At 43.8% G+C, this 21,003-nt stretch overlaps 1 protein-coding gene and 1 long non-coding RNA gene across 5 annotated transcripts in view; one reads left to right on the top strand and one right to left on the bottom strand.

The window, feature by feature from the left end:
* Nucleotides 1-21,003, bottom strand: part of TMEM132E (transmembrane protein 132E) — a 714,010-nt gene that overhangs the window by 37,700 nt on the left and 655,307 nt on the right. For all 3 annotated transcript variants that reach the window (XM_033921532.1, XM_033921531.1, XM_033921533.1), the window contains 2 exons: nucleotides 16,130-16,273; nucleotides 5,358-5,563 (listed from right to left, as the gene is read on the bottom strand). In XM_033921532.1, coding sequence (XP_033777423.1) covers nucleotides 5,358-5,563; nucleotides 16,130-16,273 — 350 coding nt within the window. The remainder of the gene's footprint in view (nucleotides 1-5,357; nucleotides 5,564-16,129; nucleotides 16,274-21,003) is intronic.
* Nucleotides 1-21,003, top strand: part of LOC117348903 — a 304,186-nt gene that overhangs the window by 237,288 nt on the left and 45,895 nt on the right. The gene's annotated exons all lie outside the window — the stretch shown is intronic.

Below are 21,003 nucleotides of genomic sequence, written 5' to 3'. Positions count from 1 at the left end.
ACGCTAAGCAGCTATTATCTCATTACCAAGCAGGCTTTCACACTCTCACACACTTGAGCAGATAATATTGGTTTAAATACAGCAAGTTTCCAATAATGCTGCAGTCTCAGCAAGGTCAAGAGAATGAAAAACTCAAATCCAGCCTAGTAGGCACATTAATACTGTCAGCTACTGGCAGCAGTATTTCAGCTTCTGTTTGTCTCCTAATTCCGACCATACAAATCAGGATTTTTGTCCAGAAGTTCATTCTCAGCATAAATAAAACTAGATGTTCTCTTCAGATTCTTAATAACTCAGAGCTGAAACTGTTTGAAATAAAGCAGTACTGCCTTAAACACACACTACCTGATTTTCAGTTTCAAGTTCTTTGGGTTTTGGCCAGGTACTAGTGACCTGGATTGGTCACCGTAAGAACAGGCTATTGGACTTGATGGACCATTGGTCTGACCCAGTAAGGCTATTCTTATGTTCTTATGACGTCTGGTGGATAGTCAGGGAAAGAGTGCAAGGAATCAGCTCAAATAGCAGCTCTTTAAATACTCACTGACTTTGCAGAGCCTACGAGTCTGTTTGGCTACATCAACGCAAATAGCAAGGACAGCTTCTTGGCAGCAAATTAAATGAATAGCAAGTTGTGTCCAAACTAATAAAATAAATCAATAGCAGAGTTCAATTTTTCAAGTTCTAGTGCTATTGAGCAGCATTTTCCCCTAGTTTAAGTGGCAGGCTGGTTTTATTCAAGCCGTCTCTGATTTACCGCTTTAACTGACATGCAGGGCAAAGTGATGCACCAACTAAAACATAAAAGAACGGGACTAAATCGTAAAGGCAGGAAAGATAATCATTCACACCAGATCATGACACTGAAATGTTACTGTTGTCCTTACTTGATACAGTCCGTTCTGGTTTTGATAAAGGTTCCTTTTTCTCTCCCTTTGTCGTCCCCCCCAAAAAAACTGCTGATATACCCAACAGCTGAAAATATTAGGACACACCAGTATAGAAAATTGAACAGGAGTAGAGAATGACACGGGGACAAATTTTTCCCCATCCCCACGGGAACTAATTTTCCTGTCCCGGCAAGTTCTTTTCCTGTCCATGCCATATTCCTGCAAGCTCCGTCCTCATCTGCACAAGCCTCAAACTCTTTAAAATCCTAAGTAGCAACATTCTAGAGCTGAGATTGTGATGTCATAATGCCTCATTCCACCAATGCCTAAGCTCCGTCCTCATCTGCACAAGCCTCAAACGCTTTAAAATCCTAAGTAGCAACATTCTAGAGCTCAGATTGTGATGTCATAATGCCTCATTCCACCAATGCCTAAGCTCCGTTCTCGTCTGCACAAGCCTCAAACACTTTAAAATCATAAGTGTTCAAGGTTTGTGTAGTTAAGGCTGATCTTACAGGAATGGGGCAGGGACAGCGACAGAACTCGTGGGGACGGTTTGGGGAAATTGAGTTCCTGCACGGATGGGGAAAAATTTATCCCCATGTTATTCTCTAAACAAAAGTAACTGATTTAAGAAAGAAATGTCACACTGGGTTCTGCATTACAGTAGAAGGAGAGCCAGAGAAGCTTCCTGTTTCCCTAGGTATGCTTTGTTAATTGCTCTAAATTAATTGCTGTTTCTTTGTTTTATTAATCACATCTGCCATAACTGGGTGTTAAGGAAACCTGACAGCTTGTTCACCTCCCTCAGTTTACCAAAACATCCGCAGTTTCTACTGTCAGTGCTCAGTACTCATTCTTAATATGAGACATTCAGGTGCTGGGGATGGCTGTCTTTGCAAAACATGAAACTCCATATGCCCATAAGTGCTTGAGAAACCTTCTTCATAGCTACGCTTTTTTTAAAAACATTTCTTTCTTTTTTGGGCTCAGTGCAATAGTTTCAGGTTTATTATGGTTTAAGCCTGTTAAGAACATAAGAACATATGAAGTTGCCTCCGCTGGGTCAGACCAGGGGTCCATCACGCCCATCAGTCCGCTCCTGCGGCGGCCCATCAGGTCCATGACCTGTAAGTGATCCTTTGTCTAAAACCTTTCAATTCCCATTATTCTTCTATCTATACCCTTTCATGATCCTATATCTACCTCTCTCTATATCCCTCAATCCCTGTATCCTTCAGGAACCTGTCCAATCCCTCTTTGAATCCCCTTAATGTACTCTGTCCTATCACATCCTCTGAGTGAAGAAAAATTTCCTAGCATTGGTTCTAAACCTGTCCCCTTTCAATTTCTCTGAGTGCCCCCTTGTTCTTGTAGTTCCCAATAGGCTGAAGAATCTGTCCCTTTCCACCTTCTCTATGCTCTTCATGATCTTGTAAGTCTCTATCATGTCTCCTCTGAGTCTCTGCTTCTCAAGGGTGAAGAGCCCCAGCCTTTCTAGCCTCTCTGCGTATGAAAGGTTTTCCATACCTTTTATCATTCTTGTCGCTCTTCTCTGAACCCTCTCAAATATCTCCATGTCCTTCTTTAGGTACGGCGACCAATATTGGACACAGTATTCCAGATGTGGGCGCACCATTGTGCAATACAGCGGCATGATGACTTTGTTCTGGTTGTAATACCCTTCTTAATAATACCCAACATTCTGTTTGCTTTCTTTGAGGCTGCTGCGCATTGTGCTGTTGACTTCATTGTTGTGTCCACCAGCACACCCAAGTCCTTTTCAAGGTTACTTGCCTCTAGTACTAATCCCCCCCCCCCATTTGGTAGCTGAACATCGGGTTCTTTTTCCCTATATGCATGACCTTGCATTTCCCTACATTGAAGTTCATTTTGGCCCTCATTGATCCTCCACTGCATTTATCACCCTTTCAATCCCAGCTCCATTCCTATCTATCCTTCCATTGCCTCCAAGGCCATTTTTCCTGTCCCTATATTCCACCCCCATCTGCTTCTCTTCCTTTTTTATCCTCTCTCTTGTACCCCACCCCAGGACCAATTTCTCTCTCGTCTCTCCCCTGCCCCTCCCAATGGTACTGCAACTCTCCCCCTCCCCATTCCAACATCTGCCACTTTAACCCTCTTCACCCAACCGCACCCCAACACCAGAGCCTGCACAAATCCAAACCCCACCCCCCTCCCCCATTTACCTCCTCCCTGGCCACTGCACTGAATCTTTGGGCAGGCTGCCCCTCCCCAGCCCTTCACCCTGATGGACCCTCCACACACACCCACACCTGGTCCACCACCCCTACAGGTCAGCCCTTCCTCCGTGTGGGTCTGGCCTCCTGGACCCCCATAACTTACCCGAGGCAGCAGCAGCGATCCTGACCTACCAACCCCTCCTCCCTCCCTCTGTGCCGCAAAGCAGTAGCAGAATTCCTGACCCCCCATTCATTACCCAAAGCAGCAGTGGCAGCGCTGTAAACAGGCAGTTCACGGCCAGCCCCGACAGGGCCTTTCCTTTACCGCATCCAAAGTGATGCAGCAGAGGAAAGGCCCTGCCAGGGCTTACCACTAACAGCCTGTTTACAGCGCTGCCACTTCTGCTTTGGGTAAGAAATGGGGGGTTGGCAGATCAGGACTTAGCTGCCACTGTGCTGAAACGCTTCCCTGCTCGGCAGTTCCTTCCTGAGACACTTCCCTGCTCAATGGTTTCTTCCTGAGATGCTTTCTTGCTCGGCGTACCTCCCTGCTTGGCAGTTCTTCTACTGCGCATGCGGAGGCATGGAGTTTCAAGTGCGCATGCGCGGCTAGGGCTTTAATACCAAAGTGGTTTACCATATAAAACAATTTTAAAACAAACAAAAATAATTAAAAACAATGGAAAGGACATATAGTGTATATGTGAATTTGAATTGTCATGACATGGCACAAGAGGAAAAAAAGGGAGGGTTTACAATTTATAAAATAAAAAATTGAAAAGGTAATGGGAAGAACGATATGGAGAAGGGGAAAGCTTATGTGATCCATTTATCTAAATCTCAAAAGCATCCTTAAAGAGAAAGGCTTTAAGGTTAGTTTTAAAATGATTAGAGTTAGTTTCCAGTCTTAACACTAAGGGGAGGGCATGCCATAGAGTGGGAGGAACTAGAGAATAGATGGTTTTGCGAGTTGTCATAAAATAACTGGTGAACAGATAGGACCGTAAGAAGATGTTGCCGAGATGATTGCAAAGTACGCAAGGTTTCGTACCAGATCAGAAGTCTGTCGATAAATGAAGGAGAGTGATTGGCCTGAACGTTGAATGCAAGAAATGCAATTCTGTGGGACATGAACAAAAAGCCTTCTGAGATCAAACTGAATGTCTATGTGTGTCAGAATTTAAGTTTTGCTACAGTGCTCTAATCCATTTGGAGCAGCTCAGCCTAGCTCAATCAATCTTTGAGTGGATGTAAGACCTTTGGGGGACATCTAACTTTTCTATGTTACATAGGTGGGGAATGATTGCAAGGAACAAATTTGTCACTTTTCTCATAAGAAATCATTTGGTTTCTGTGTGAGTGCGTTTCTTATAATGCAGGTAATATAACGAAATAAAACAAAAAAACAAAAGAAATAGGGTGATACCTTTTTATTGAACTAACTCAATGCATTTTATGATGAGCTTTTGAAGGTAACCCTTCTTCATTTCAGAAAAAAACCAAAAACCAAATGTAGACAAATAGGCCCTGATTCTCTAAAGTGCATCCCGATTTTAGGCGTCCTACAGCTGTCTAATCAGCCAATCGGGATGCACGTTTTTGAAAAAAAAAATGCTCCCCAGGCAAGCCTGAAGGCACCTCCGGGAGCCTAGGGAGACCCGCAAGATGCCTAAGCTCGTCTAAGGGCCTTAGGCGGCCCTACGCGTCTCCCTAGTAGAGGAGAAGCTTAAAATGTAGGCCAGCAAAATGCTGTAAGTGCTGAGAAAAGGAGCGTGTTAAGTGGACTTGTAACGGAGCCGGAAAGTGCCTTAGCACATAAAGGGGTGCACCCATGGGCCTATTTAGGTGTGTCCATTTATGTTTGCCATTGACCAGTCAAAATGGTGGTTGCCTACATTTAGGCATGCTAATTTATGCTGTTATTCCATAATGGCATCTCGGTACACAGATGTTGTCGTGGAAATGGAGCTCAGTACACGGCATCGGTGTACCTAATTGGAGATGCCAAATGATAGAATTGCATCAAGAAATTGTAAGCCCTCCTTGACACAAGAAAATACCTGCTATACCTAAATGTAACATTCCTTGAGCTGCAGCTGCAAAAGGAGTGAGCGAAATCCCAAATCTCATCCCTTCCTTGCCAAATAATGGGCTGCTTCATTCAGGTTGTTTTACCAGAAACTACAAACTAAACACAGACTTGGAAAGTCCCAATAATAAGAGTTTGCTGTGATTCTGTGTTGTCTATTGTACATCACTGTACCTTCTATCAGGCAGGATTGGGACCCTCCATCCCTTCACTTGGCTCAGCCTGGTGTCCGATAACTCTATCTCCAAAGGCAGCTTTGGGACCCACACGGTCATCTCCAGAGGGGCAGCGAGGTGCTCATAGCGAAAGATCACCCGGGCATTCATGGAACCTCGAGATTCTTTCCCGCTCACAAACACATAATCGCAGCTCCTGGAGACCTGGGTAGAAAACAAAATAAGACATTAGCAGGAGCTGACTAGAATGAAAACTCGCAACACGACAGGGAGCCAGACACCTTTCATTACAGCAATCAAAACATGCCACTTTGCCCAGCTCTTAATGTGGAATAATAATGGCCAGAAAGCAAAGTATGAAGAAGTTGATTAGATGCCGAGATGACACAAAATTGTGCAAAGAAATGCCACTCCTGCTCCTCTATAAACCCCCCAAAGTTTGTTCTTTAGCATTGGCAGTCAGTGGCAGGTTTCCCTCACCTACATCACTGCTGGTTTACGCTTTTTTTTTGTCTTCCCTGTGCCACTTGCATTATTTTTCCTTAGACTAGATTTGTTTGTAGAGAAAACAGGAAACCTGCAGCACGTGAAGTTTCAGTAGATCTTTTATATTTTCACTTCAGTTAGTTACACTTGAACTAGGACAAAGAAAAGGGGGAATCTTTGCACTTTTCAGGGGTTAGCTGCTGGTGAAATGACTCGTATGTGCTCAGAGCATACGGTAGCTTGTATTATTAATAGATTAGTCTGAAGAAGAGTATTTCTGTGATGTATGTGTTCCATTACTATGGCCCCGCCCCCAAGACCTTTCCCATTCCAGCCGACCACGCCCCATTCCACCCCAAGCCCTTCCCCATGCACGAGCAATGAGCGACGTCGGAAGGCATCCGTGCATGCATGAATGCCGTCCTGACGTCACTCGTTGCCAGAAGCTTTTCAAAACCCAAAGTGCCGGGTTTTGAAAAGCTATCCGGATCCTCGGACATGTCCGGGGAAATCTGGACGTCTGCCAACCCTACATTACTACCTACCACAGAGCCTGAAGTGCATTACTGTTCTGATGATCAGACGAAGAGTCCCGTGCTGTCTGTCAGAACAGTAATGCACTTCAGGCTCTGTGGTAGGTAGTAATGCAGAGTTGCCAGACGTCCTGATTTCCTAGCTGACTAACAATTTTTTATACATACACCCCCCCCCCCCGGTACCTTTTAAAATTCAGGTGGTCTAGCGGTGTATCGGCAGAAGCAAGCTTTCTGTGCTCCTGCCCCTCCCCACAAGGCATAAGTGAGTTTTTTTGCACTCCAGCCTGGCCCCGCGCTGCTCCCTGAATGGCTGTGGGGTTGATCTTAACTAGGGCTTATTTTTGGGGTAGGGTTTATATTAGGAGCATCTCTAAAAATCATGCTAGGGCTTATTTTCGGGGAAACACGGTATATATACCATTCAAAACATCATGTATTAATTTTTTTTTACCTTGGCCTACTGATCTCTGATACAGTAAACATTGGAAGGCCTCCTTTTCATACTTTTCAGTTTTAGTCTGGAATGATTTACTTTTAGGATGGATTCTTCTTATCTTTCCTTTAGGAAGAAATTGAAAACTTATCTTTTTAAAAGATTTCTGACTGTCTAGATGTACAAGTATGTTTGTATCAGTATGTATTGATTTAATCTACAATATTGTATTTTAGTCCATTTTCTGTTTTGAGGGCCTTGCTATTTGTAAAGTGCTCAGAACCAGTAGGATTGAGCAGTCTAGAAATTCTTAGATTAGATTAGTTAAAACACAAAGGTCTAAAAGAAAAGCAGAAACAAAGGTTAAATAGGAGCAGGCAGGAAGGTGGTATCCCTGGAGGCAGCAATGTTTCTATGGAGGGGCGGCTACTTATATGCAACCACTTACGTGCAGGGAGGGGGGTCACAAACTCAACACAGATGGAAGGGAGGGGGTTTGAACATGGGACACAGAAGGAAGGGAGAAAGGAGGCACTAACTTGGGACATGGAAGGGAGGGAATAGAAAGGGAGAATTATTGGGTATGAGTGTATGAGTGAGAGGGAAAGATGGTGGCACATGGGGAAAGGAAGAAAGAGGAAAACTGGTCATAGAGAGAGGAGAGAGAGATGCATGGGGGAGAGAAGGATGAGAGGGAGAAATGTTGGATATGGTGGTGGAGAGGGAAGAGGGACAGATTGAAGGGGATTGCAAGGGGGAGGAATATTGGACATAGTATTCTGAGGACTGGGTAGAAAACCTCTAAATGCTTGGGTCCAATCTATGGTGTGGGAAATGCGCTAGAATCTCTATTACTAGAGATAAGGACCGGATAGGTCTCTTGAATCTTAAATTGGTTAATTTTGCATGTGATATGCAGCATATCAGTGATTGGTACAGAGACACATCAGATTTTTCATTCACTTTGCCAAAGGGATGAGGTTTCTATGCACATGGAAACCCTAGAGGAACTTTTTTCCTCCTTTTGCTTGCAGTAAGATTAGTTTTTGAGCCCGACTTTGGGTTATGAACGAAGGACTAATGGGTTGGCGGAGGGGGAAGTGGGGAAATTCTGTTAATAAGGGCAGCAACTCAGTTACAAAGTGTATTATTTATCAAGTGCAATACTGTAACTGCCTTTAAAAGTTATGTGATCAGCAAAATTCAATACAGTATATCTTCTGGGTCGAACTGTGTTCAGAGCAGTTTGTTTTGCTGATGGCTGTGTTGTATCACATTTGTTTTCTTCAATAAAAAAAAGATGTTTAATCACACATGCTCACAGTAAGGTATTCAATATCTCTAGTATGTAGCTTTGAGTTTAAAGGTCCCAAATGTCAGTGAGAGTGATGGCAATGATATAAAAAAAATCAAATAAGAAATATTTTAAATACTTTGAATATGTGAGCGAGAGTCCTCAGTGTGAGGAAGTGCTGCCCGATTCAGGAAAACAAATTTCGATTCGAATCAGGCTATTGAATCTATTTGTTGATTCAATTTTCCTGCCCAATTGGGTGTTTTTTTCAAACATCCTGGTGGGTTTATTTTATAGCCTCTTCACCCCCTTTGCCCTCTCCTATCCACACTGGTGCTGTGGTAGAAACAAATAAACAAACAAGAAAGACTTTTCCTCTCTCTGTTAAATCCTAGCTCACGTTTGCGGTCTAACACCAGCTCTGGCAGGATACAAATTTCAAATCTGACAAATTGTAATCACAAAACAGAAAAAAAAATATTTTTCCTACCTTTTCTTGTCTGGTTATTTTTCAAATCATGTTGGTCCCAGGCTCTGGTTGTCTTCTGATAACCCTTCCGTTTCCCTTACCTCCCCCGAAGGTCTGGCATCTTTCCTTTTTTTCATCTCCACCCACAGATCCACCTTTTCTCAACTACCCTTTCATCCAGCATCTCTCCCTCCTTCCCCACCACCCCAGGGTCTACCATCTCTCCCTTTCTTTTCCCAACTACCCTCCTATCCAGTATCTCTATTCCCCTCCTTCACACCATCCCTTGTGTACAACTACTCTCCATTTCTGTTCCTTCCCTTCCTAAATCCCATCATTCACCATCTCTCTCCCTCTCCTCTGTTTTTAAACCCATTATTTCTTCCCCCCCTAAGATCCGGCATATGCACATCTCTTTGAAACCCTCCCTCCCTCCCTGTACTACACCAGGCCCCCCTCCCCTGAAGATCTGTCCCCCCTGAATGCCTGCACCCCCCGAAGGCCTGTATTCCACCCCTGAGATTGCTAGCACAAGCAATCCTCTCTGCAGGCTGCTGAAATGAGGTAAATGGATGCGCGGGAGGCCAGGGGGGAAGCCGGACACCAGCACTTCCTGACTGATCCTCCCCCCTCGCCCTCTAAAGCAGAAGCAGCAGTGGCTGGACAGCAAAAGGCAGCGCTGCCGCTCCTGTTTTAGGGGGGCGAGGGTCAGTCACTGAATTGGGTGGCCGATTTTTTTTTTTGTTTTAAATCAATTTGAATTGATTCACCCGAAGTGAATCGATTCGAATCATGAATCGGGCAGTACTAGTGTGACGTTGTAAGCTCCCACATCCCACTCAAAAGAGCAGAGCTAATACTTGCAATTAAGCAGGCAACACTAGGGGTTTATTCACTAAGCTCACCGATCATGTCCTGACCAGTTTGCGAGCCTTCTCTGACTCCGACCTGATTCAATAACCTTTTGCCCGATCTGATCTGCACATTTTAAATGAGGGGAAATGGCATGCAAAGTAGGGAAGCCCTCGATTCACTAAAGAGAAGAGGGAACACTGATTGGGCTGGCCGATCCAAACTGAAGCAACTGCTGAGGACCAGTTGCTCACATTCTTGCTGACTCTCCTGCTCTCTGCCGCCCTGTCTAAGCAGTGCGAGCCTGTTGTTGTGGCTTAGTCAGGCGGTGGGGAGCGTCATTGTGGAGGCCGGTAACATCACACACAGGTTGCAGTGGTCGGAGGCTCGCTGGTCTCCGAAAAGAGATGTGTCCGACCTCAGCCGCAGAGGAGCTGGGGACCCTGCAAGTGATGGGTTGTGTTAACTTTCCTGCGCCCCAACTTCCACTACTCAGACTATTGTGCTAGTGCCAGCCTGAGGCTGCCTGTCCTCTTGTCCTGCCTGTCTTCCGCGAGTGTTATGGCTGCAGTGGCAGTTTCTTTAGCAGCTGCTACGAGAGAATGCCAATCCATCCCCCCCTTTGTTTTGACCTCACTTGTGTGGTCTGCGCATACATCAGGATCGCTCTGCAGTGATCCATAGGGTGCCTCCAATCACCTTAATTTGTATGAGGATGCGTTGTGAATCGGTCACCCGGGAAGACTCGGCCACAGATTGCCCAATCTAGTCCTTAGTACGTCAGCCGCACACCATCATGGGAATTGAACACATGAGCGTTCCCATATTGGTATGCAGCTGGCGTACCTAGTGTTGCCGACTTAATTGCAAGCATTAGCTCTGCTCTTTTGAGTGGGGCGTGAGAGTTTACAACCTCACACTGAGGATGCTCGCTCACATAGTCTAAGTATTTAAAATATTTATTTGATTTTTTTATATTGTTGCCATCACTCTCACTGACATTTGGAACCTCAGGCAATCCCTGCCTTTTGATATTGTGTCTTAAGAATTTAATATTTTTGGGGGGACCTTTGTTGTATTGAGTTTAAAGGTGGCAATTGTTTTCAAAGGGACAAAGTCTGCAAGCACCAGTTTAAAAAAAAAAGATGCAAGTACATCTTAGCACCTCCTTTTCATGTGGGTTCCCTTCAAGGCGAGCTACACGCATTAGTTTTCTTCCCTGACTTTTATACTGCCAATGCCTCACCTTAAGAGGCTAAAAATAGGTTAGGTTTTTATTGTGAATAATTTCAGTTGTAGAGGCACATCCATTTTCAAATTGCCAATTATGTGGGCAAATAAATCAATATTTACTGGTTTAAATCCAGTCCAAGTGTGTGTAATTATCACAGCATTTCTCAGTCTTTCTCTGTAGACCCATATGAGAACTGTACTAAAACCACTCGATACATCAGTGTGCCGCAAACTGTGCGCCGCGGTGTGCCTCCTGAGATTTCAGGTGTGCTGCGACACACCGGCAAGGAAGAGTTTCATCCATGCTGGCTGACTGCCTATGTGCCTCTCACGGCGAGAGGCACATTCTGTAGGAAGTCAGCCAGTGCAGATGACTCTCCTCCTGGCCGGCATCTCTCCTCCTTTCCCCCACACCTCCAGGAACCTTCCACCGAAGCGGGTCGCGGCCAGATGGGCCTCTATGCATGCATCGATGTCTGCGCACTTCTGGGTGCCTTTCAGCTGGGGCACTGCATTTAATGTGCCGCCAGCAGGAAAGTTTGCGAGACACTGCAATACATCATAAAATAAACTCATTCCAGATTGACAATTAACCAGAAGCCCAAATTCCTAGGTGACAACACTCTAGAACAGACAAGGGCAACTCCGTTCCTCAAGGACCGGAATCCAATCGGGTTTTCAGGATTTCCCCAATGAATATGCATGAGATCTATTTACATGCACTGCTTTCAATGCATATTCATTGGGGAAATCCTGAAAACCTGATTGGATTCTGGCCCTCGAGGACTGGAGTTGCTCATGTCTGCTGTAGAATATAAGTTATCATTTTTTGCATAATTGTATGTCGGTCTCTTTGAGATTCTGGGACTGACCCACATGAAACTCTCTCTCTCAACAATGCTCAAGCTGGGTGAAGTGCGCAGTGTAGATCCAGACTGCTATTCTTTCTGAATGCTAAACAGTGGCTGCTGAAGTGAGGAGCCCAGAGGGTAAGCACAGAGGCAACACTCACAGAGAAACTATTTAATGGAAAAAGCCACAGCATATCAGAAGCTGAAATAACACTAGGATGCGCGCAAAAGGGCAATTAAAAGTAGCAAGCCAGCTTCCTATTATCTTTAAATACGGAAACAGGTTTATAGCCCGAAAGGAGAAAAAAAAAGAGCAAACACTGCAGATGGAGTGACTGTGCAGGCAGTCTTTCGAATTTCTAATTACCCCAAAGTTGAGGTGCTTCACACTGCTGTAACGTGTTATAAATTACTCACTCTGTCATAGGTTGTCTAAAGCGCTCTCTAAACAAAAAGACCGCTGCAACAGATAGCAGCAGCAGCCACATCAGGGAAAGAAAGCAGAGAAAAAAGAGCAAATGGAAGGAATGACAAAGGAAGAATTTTCAAAACTTTTTACCCAGAAAGATAGTGGCTTATTCTTCTTCTCGACTTCCCAATAATGCAGCATCTCTCAAACTGTGCGCCAATGGTGTGCCCCGAAGAGATTCCAGTGGTGCCACAAGAGATTCCAGAATTTTACTTTATTTTTAAAAATTCCCCTCATAAGTACAGGATGGACCATTCGGGTCTTTATCTGCTGTCATCTATACACTATAATCGATGACATGTACATCGTGTATGCAAGAGTCTGTCAATGTCATGAGCGTCATTCTGTGACATGATTGGTCCTTGAAAACTTAACTGCAAATAATTAAAAAAAATTTTTTTAATGCCTACAGGCATGTTGAGAATGACAGGCCTTCTTCCTCCCATTGCATCTTGGGAAGCAGTGGGAGGGGCCTAAGGCCTTTATTGGCTCAAAACGTCGATTTTGAAGGCAGGAACTTCCCTCCTGTCGGTTTTGCATTGGAAGGTATGGGGGTATCGGGTGATGTGGGGGGTGTTGCCTGATGTCGAGGGTATCAGTTGATCTAGAGGGCAGTGTTGCCTTATGGTGTCAGGGGATGGGGTGTCCAGGAATGTTGAGGGATATGAGGGGGGGGATATTGGGGGGGTCTGGGGGAGGGGTGTAGGGCTCCAGCTGATCCTGACAGGGGGAATCCCCATAAGCTGAGTCGAGAATCCTCGAACTGGCTCAGCTGATGGGGATTTCTCTGCCGCAATCAGCTGATGGCAAGCCCTCAATGTGCTGTTTCCCCCCCCCCCCCAACTCTGGGTGGTGGGAGGGAGTCATGACCACTGGGGGAGTATGGGGGGGGGTCATGCCTTAAACCCTCCAGCGGTCATCTTTACAGTTTAGTCACCTTTGGGGCACGTAGACCTGTTTTACTTTGGTCTAAGTCCCGGCATGTAAGCTCCGCCTATGATGTCCTAGAAAAGCTTTGATTGTTGTTTCAGGACATCCAGGTGGAAGCCTGCAGAATTCCCACCTATAACACACCTCCCAACACGTCCCTTTGAGCTCTGGATGCACAGAAACTTAGAAGTGCTGCTGAACATCCAGAAAGTTTGTTTTGATTATCGGCATTTGGATATCCCTGCTATTAGGATTTCCAAGTGCCAACTTAGGCTGGTTTTTGGATGTTTTAAAGTTTTGATTATGCCCCTCATAGGCTGTGGGTCTGAGCACATCACACTTTTATACAAAAAAATGTTCATATATATATATATATATATATATATATATATATAAAATACATTTTTTATTGACTATTATATCCTGTAACTATGTTAGTTAGGATCTAGTCACACTAGACTATAGTCTATTCAAGGACAAGGACACAAGGTCGACCAAAAGAAGTGTCACAAGGCGGTAAGAGACGTCAAAAAGGTCTATGAGGAAAAGATAGCGCAAGAAGCCAAAAACTTCAAACCCTTTTTTAGATACATAAAAGGGAAAAAACCAGCTAAGGAGGCAGTGGGCCCTCTAGATGACCAAGGAAGAAAAGGGTGCATTAAGGACGATAAACAGATTGCTGATAGGCTAAATTCATTCTTCGCGTCTGTCTTTACCAAGGAGGACACTGCATTACTGCCCGAAGCAGAGAAAGTATTCAAGGGAGAAGATGAGTATAGCCTCACCACAGTGAATGTGGACTTGGATATGATATACAAGCAGATCGACAAACTAAAAAGTGATAAGTCCCCTGGACCAGATGGAATTCACCCAAGAGTGCTAAAGGAACTTAAGGTGGAAATAGGAGAGTTATTACAATCCCTTGCTAATTTGTCAATCAGAACAGGCCAAATACCAGAGGACTGGAAGATAGCAAATGTCATCCCAATCTTCAAAAAAGGATCGAGAGGTGAACCAGGCAACTATAGACCTGTGAGTCTTACGTCGGTTCCTGGAAAGATGGTAGAAGCACTAATCAAGGATAGTATAGTGCAACATCTGGATAATCATGATCTGATGAGAGCCAGTCAACACGGCTTCAGGAAGGGGAAGTCATGTCTGACGAACTTGCTTCAATTTTTTGAGAAGGTGAACAAACACATCGATAGAGGAGACCCGGTGGACATAATATACTTGGACTTTCAGAAAGCATTCGACAAGGTCCCACACACAAGGCTTATGAGGAAACTAAAATGCCATGGAATAGAGGGGGGCATCCTAAGATGGATAGGCAGATGGCTGGATAACATATTGCAGAAGGTAAGCATAAATGGGAAATTCTCAGACTGGGAAAAGGTGGCAAGCGGTGTGCCCCAGGGCTCGGTTCTTGGGCCCATTTTGTTCAATATCTTCATAAATGACCTGGAAGAGGAAACAACAAGTAATATAATCAAGTTTGCAGATGATACGAAACTATGCCGGACAGTTGGGTCACTAATGGACATTGAAGAACTCCAAAGAGATTTGAACCAGCTAGAGAAATGGGCGGAAAAGTGGCAGATGAAGTTTAATATAGAGAAATGCAAAGTGATGCACCTGAGAAGGAAATACAAGGACACTACAGGGGTTAAAGGAAGGTTTAGATAGGTTCCTAAAGGATAGGGGGATTGAGGGGTACAGATAGAAGTAGAGGTAGGTTATAGGAATAGTCAGGGACCACTTCACAGGCCATAGGCCTGATGGGCCGCCGCGGGAGCGGACCGCTGGGTGCGATGGACCTCTGGTCTAACCCAGTGGAAGCAACTTCTTATGTTCTTATGAATATAAAATGTTAGGTGTGATATTGGGCAAGAGCGAACAAGAAAGGGATCTGGGGATACTGATTGACAGGACCCTGAAGCTGTCGGTGCAGTGCGCATCGGCGGCGAAGAAGGCAAACAGGATGTTGGGCATGATTAAGAAGGGAATCACGAGTAGATCGGCGGATGTTATAATGTCACTTTACAGAGCAATGGTCAGGCCACACCTGGAGTACTATGTCCAGCACTGGTCTCCCTACCTAAAGAAGGATGTGACCCTGCTAGAGAGGGTGCAGAGGCGAGCTACGAAGCTAGTAGAAGGTATGGAAAATTTGAGCTACTAAGAATGCCTCAGAAAACTGGGCTTATTCACCCTTGAGAAGAGAAGACTGCGAGGGGATATGATAGAGACTTATAAAATAATAAAAGGATTCGACAAAATAGAGCGAGAAGCATCGTTATTCACGTTGTCAAATGTGACTCGGACAAGAGGTCATGGACTGAAGTTGAGAGGCGACAGGCCCAGGACAAATATCAGGAAGTTCTGTTTCACACAGCGAGTGGTGGACGCTTGGAATGCTCTCCCGGAGGAGGTTGTGACGGAGACCACCATTCTGGGTTTCAAGGGCAAGTTGGATGCACACCTTCTTGCAAATCACATTGATGGATACGGGTAAACAGGTCTTCATCGGGGAGCACCTGGCTTGGCCTCCGCATGTGCGGGTCACCGGACTGGATGGACCAATGGTCTGATTCGGTGAAGGCGTTTCTTATGTTCTATAGGTTAAGAATAATATTAAAGCGACAGAATTGCAGGACATATGGAGTAAGGAAGAAGAACCGCAGGTTGATCTGGAAAGAGGGAATGGAAAATGAATTTACACTGGAGTGATATACCGTCCTTCTTCATAGTCAGAAGAAATGGACAGAAATTTAATTGAAAACATTCACTAATAGCTGCAAAAGGGGAAGTGATACTAATAGGCAAGTTTAATATGCTGGACATTGACTGGGGCATTTGCAAGATCATCTCGAAGTAGAGTGTAGATTCTCTACAGGAAGAACTGTTCCAGCAGATGGTAATGAATCTGATGCAGCATGAAACTGTACTGGAGCTGGTGCTTATGAATGGGGAGAGTGCTTCTCATGTTGCTATTTTGTTGTTGTTTTTTAATGCTAGTAGTAAAGACGGCAGGAGTTACAGGCTGAAATAGGAGCCAGATGTCTTTTTATGCAGCACCAAAGTCTAATCAACGGGCTACATTTTCTCTCATTCAAGAAGCAAGAGAACAAGGAATTGCTGCAAGGGTGTTGTCATCCTAAATTATCTGCAAGCAGTGCTGAAACTTGAGATTGCTTCTCGGTCCTTGCACTCTTACCTTAATGATATCCTCATTGTTGGATTTGCATTCAACAAAGGAAGATACGTCTGTGATGGCTCCGTTCATCTCAATGGCAATCACCTTCACTGGAACGGCCACCGTTCGCCCTGTCAGGATGGCTGTGTTAATAATCTCTGTGTCCTGAAATGGAAAGAAAGGACAATGGGTGTGAAGGCTCAGCCACACATTCCAGCTGTACATCTTCTCAACCTACACAGCAATAGAAGTGATTATTGATATTTACAATGTGACTGAAGAGAGATTCTGAGTTCTCTAAATTGAAATCCAGATCCTGCCTATTCTCTCCTTTAACTTTGTTGTTAAGTGAGTTGTCTAAATCAGTGTTTCTCAGCTTACTCCTGGAGTACCTTCTGGCCAGTCAGGTTTTTGGGATATCCACAATGAATCTGCATAACCTTGATCTGCTTACACTGCCTCCATTATAAGCAAATTTCCTTCATGCCTGACTGGCAAATGGGTACTCCAGGACTGGGTTGAAAAATACTGGTTTAAATGGTGATTTAAATTATTATCCTTCTCACTACTGTCATGTTTTTGGCTACCTAGTCACCCTCACCCTCACCTTTTACTTTAGATGCCTAGAAACATACTGATTCAATATTAACCAATATTGGCAGCTCACATCTCAACAATACATTCAGGCCCGGATACTCAAACCGGCGCTGATTTTCCAGATGCTAGTAGGTACCCATACATCCATTAAAAATGCCACCTAAAAGGTGTTTCTAACTGAGATTTGAGGCTCACAATAGCATTTAGAAAATCAGCACCAGAATCACTCCTATTCAGGCACTTTAGGCTGTCGAACACCAAAGTAGGCATGGCCAATTCCGGAAATGGCATTAGGTGGCCTAAAGCGCTTACGTAAACACAATTTGCACGAAGATAGGTCTGGAAAACCATGGCCTACATTTCCGGCACCTATCTTTCATGTTAGCGCAGTTCTGATCGGCGGCTGCCGATATCGCTGCCGGTTCGAGAATCCAGGCCTCACTGTTTCCCTGGGTGGCTTTTAGTCTGATCTGTTCTGGCACAAGGACTAAACTGTGCTTCCAAAGTGGGATAACCAGCACAAAGCTGTAGTAAGAACAACTTGAAGAACTAGAGCAGAGAAGTGGGTGTCAGGTTCTACATTGGAATTTGTATGAGTAGATACCCATAGAAGAAAAATCACTATGAGGTAGACTTAGGTTTACCAGATTTTACAATTGTAAAGTCTGGACCCATGGTCCTGCCAGTTCCCCCCAGGCCTGCCCTGTTCCCACCAATTCACACCCCCCAGCCCTGCCCCTCAACCTCTTCTCGTGCTTGGAGACGCATCTGTAGGGCATCTGTGCACGTGCAGGTGTGATGTGATGACATTACACGCATGCGCGTGACATTACCACATTGCATCTGTGCATGTGCAGATGCTCTCTTGACGTGGGCCTGAGCCGGCTTTTGAAAAGCCATCCACATGCCCAGTCCTCTAAAAAGAGGACGCCTGATAACCGTAGGTAGACTCAGTGGCATAGTAAGGGAGGCGAGGGGGGTGATCTGCCCCGGGTGCCATTTTGGTGAAGGCACCTGCACCCCTCCTCCTCTCCACGCCCTCTGCCTCTTCTCCCTCCTTCCCTGACTCTTTGATTTGATAAATAATATTCTGGACCTCCGCTGTTGGTTGTTGACTCCTAATGTGGAAACAGGTGAAGAGCAAAATAATGTTTTGCAGAAGACAGAAGCCAAGTGGAAGCCATGCCCACTTTTTGTTGTGACTTCTAATGTGGAACATTACATAATGCTACTATAATTTGGGTTACTCTACCCTACATGCATCATTTCTTCTGCCTTTTGGATGTCCAGCATCCCAGTCTCTCTAAGTCCTCTTGCAATCTCTTGTAATTTAACAACTTTGGATAATTTTATGCCATCTGAAAATTTGACCACCTCCTTTGCTGTTTTCATTTCCAGATCTTTCACACATATAAGCAATGGTCACAGTAGAGACTCCTAGGCCACTCCACTATTTATATTTCTTCATTGAGAAAATAATCTTTTACCTCTATTATCTCTTCTTTTTATTTAACCAGTTCTCAATCCACATTACGACTGCTCTTTGTTTTTCGTCCATTTCAGTTGCTTTGGTAATCAGTTTTTGGAATTCTTAGTTGCTTTACTGATCCCTCTTTTGGCTTCACTTGTTCAAGGCAATCGCACAAATGTGAAATCAAATAGCAATGATTTTCCATTTTGATAATTTTATCATTGAAGCCATCTGTCATGTGGAGAATTATGTTGGTTAATGATGATGGCAGCGGTGAACGTTTGCCTTTGTGGAAGCACATTCCTGATGACATACTAGCATTTCCCTTTGCACGCCTGCTTCTGCTATTTCTTTTGAACTTTAAATACACGGCAAAAATGCTCAATAGGGAAAAATAATTAAAACCCTGCTATTTTATGAGCTCATTTAGTGATTTTTAGTAGCTGCATTAGTGTAGGAGAAAGTGGATTCTTTGCAGGCTGTGATATTTTTTTATTGGGCCAATATAAAACTGATATAATTTACAGCAATACAAATTATACAGCTTCATTGAATTTACACATCCATTCAATAACAGGTGTGATGACTTGCAGAGCATCCAAAGGGTTTATTTGTAGTACTGACGAATACCTTTTAATTTCAGCAGTATTCTCTATACCAACAGACATCAACGGGAATAAAACCCAGCCGGGAAGAGAGGCCTTTACAGGCAACCAACATACAATGCCATCTGTTTCTAGCACCCAATTAGGCCTATTCTGGATCAGTGCTCCCTCTAAGCGGGCGGGTGTTGTGAGCAAACTTTTTTCGCTGTGAGCTAAAAATATCGGGCGCCAGCAAGTTATGAGCCAACTCGCCCGATTCTCCTCTCGCCGCCCTGCCATCTGCCGTATGCCGTGCGCTGTGACGAGAAACTTGTGCGCTGCGATGTAATATTTTGTGCGCCAGCGCACGCCAGCGCAGCTTAGCGGGAACACTGTTCTGGATACATTTTATTTTCCACCAGGGTGAATTTGATTTAAATCATATTTTATATCATTAGATGGAAAGATTCTGCAATGATAAAAGTGAAACCATAATAGCGATTATCTGCCTCGTTTATTTTAACTTTATTTAACATGACAATACAGTTAGGCAAAGTAACCCTATTGGCCCAAAATTACAAAGCACTTATTCGAATAACAACAGCTGCTATCTAAATGATTCAGAAAGGGAAGAAATAAAAACATCACAGTCTAATCACATTAAAAAAAAACAATCAAGCGGGCCACAAAAAATAGGCAAATTCACAAGGTTAACTTTATTAAGAACTTAGAGAATGACATGGGGCCAAATTTGACCTTGTCCCTGAGGGCATAGGCAGCAGAACGCTTTTTTTTTTCCCGTGAAATTTTATTGAGTTTTCAATTAAGTATACAATAACAGAGAACAATTCACAGTAAAAGGAGCGGAAAAAATTATTATAACTTGAAATATCGTCATTAAACACTAATAGGAAGTGATTGCAGGTATGTTGTGGAGGGGGGGACTAGCTCCGCCCCAGACCCCTTCCAATCTCTGCCCCAGACCCTGCCCCCTTAATAGTACTAATTGTAATACCATTTTTTTCCACCCATTTTCATATATACACACAATAATCTTATTAACAATACATAATGTTAACCACAAAATTAAACTACACAAAGCACACTGTACGTATGCTTCTCAACATTCATTCCTACCAGAACACAGATAACTCCTATGCAAATACGGGACCACAAACTAAACCCTAAGATTCAAGACTCTGCATGCAGTACAACCCCAGAGAAATAGAAATAAATGCATTTCTTCCTGAAAAGTGCAAAATATAGACAGCAGATATAAATTCTCAAAAATGGCACAATTTAATCACTAAATTAAAAATAAAATCATTTCCCCTACCTTTGTTGCCTGGTGATTTTGGTTTTCAAACCAACTTTCCCAGTCTCTGGCTGGACTTCCTTCTGTCTGTGCTCTTAACTGTGTATCCAGAGCCACCTTATCCATTTGCTGTTTTTCTCTCCTTCACTTTCTGCCATACATCCATCTTTCAGTCAAAAATGTGAACTGACTTTGCTGTTACAATAGTAACCTATCTATGGTGTGATCAAGATTTTTCCAAGTTACTCAGAGGCATGAAACTCTACAAGGAAGGGGTATACCCTCCCAAGAATAGAACAGAGTTCACTTTCCTATCATTGTAACTGTTTCAATAAAGATCACACTTCAAGCTAGGATACAGATAAATAAAGAATGTATCACAATTTTTCAATGCTTCAATGTGTCATGGCTTTCTTTTCTTCATGAATAGTATTAAGTTAACATCACTGAAACTGGGTAAGTTATAAAATAATAACTTAACTTTATGAAGGGTTTGGGGACCTTGTAGAGTTTCATGCCTCTGAGTAACCTGGAAAAATCTTGATCACACCATAGATAGGTTACTATTGTAACAGCAAAGTCAGTTCACATTTTTGACTAAAGCAATTTCTGACTTTCCCTAGTTTTTACTAGTAATACCCCCGTGATATCAGAAGGAAATACATCCATCTTTAGCATTAATTTTTAACATTCAACTTTCTTCCATTTTTCTGCTTTCTTCTCAAAATCTATTTTTACATGCCTTCTCTTCCCATCTATACATGCGTACCAACTCCTCCCTCTTTCTTCTCCCCTATTCCCATCTATCCATAAAAAGCATTTCTTCTTATCTCTTCCAGACCGCACCCATTACTGTCTTATCTCCACCCATTACTGCCCGTGTCACTTTCAGAGAAACCCCATGACACCCAAGAGGCCATCTCACGCA

This window comes from Geotrypetes seraphini, chromosome 15 (assembly GCF_902459505.1).
Source record: "Geotrypetes seraphini chromosome 15, aGeoSer1.1, whole genome shotgun sequence".
Lineage (NCBI taxonomy): Eukaryota > Metazoa > Chordata > Amphibia > Gymnophiona > Dermophiidae > Geotrypetes > Geotrypetes seraphini.
This window is presented reverse-complemented; position numbering and strand designations above follow the sequence as displayed.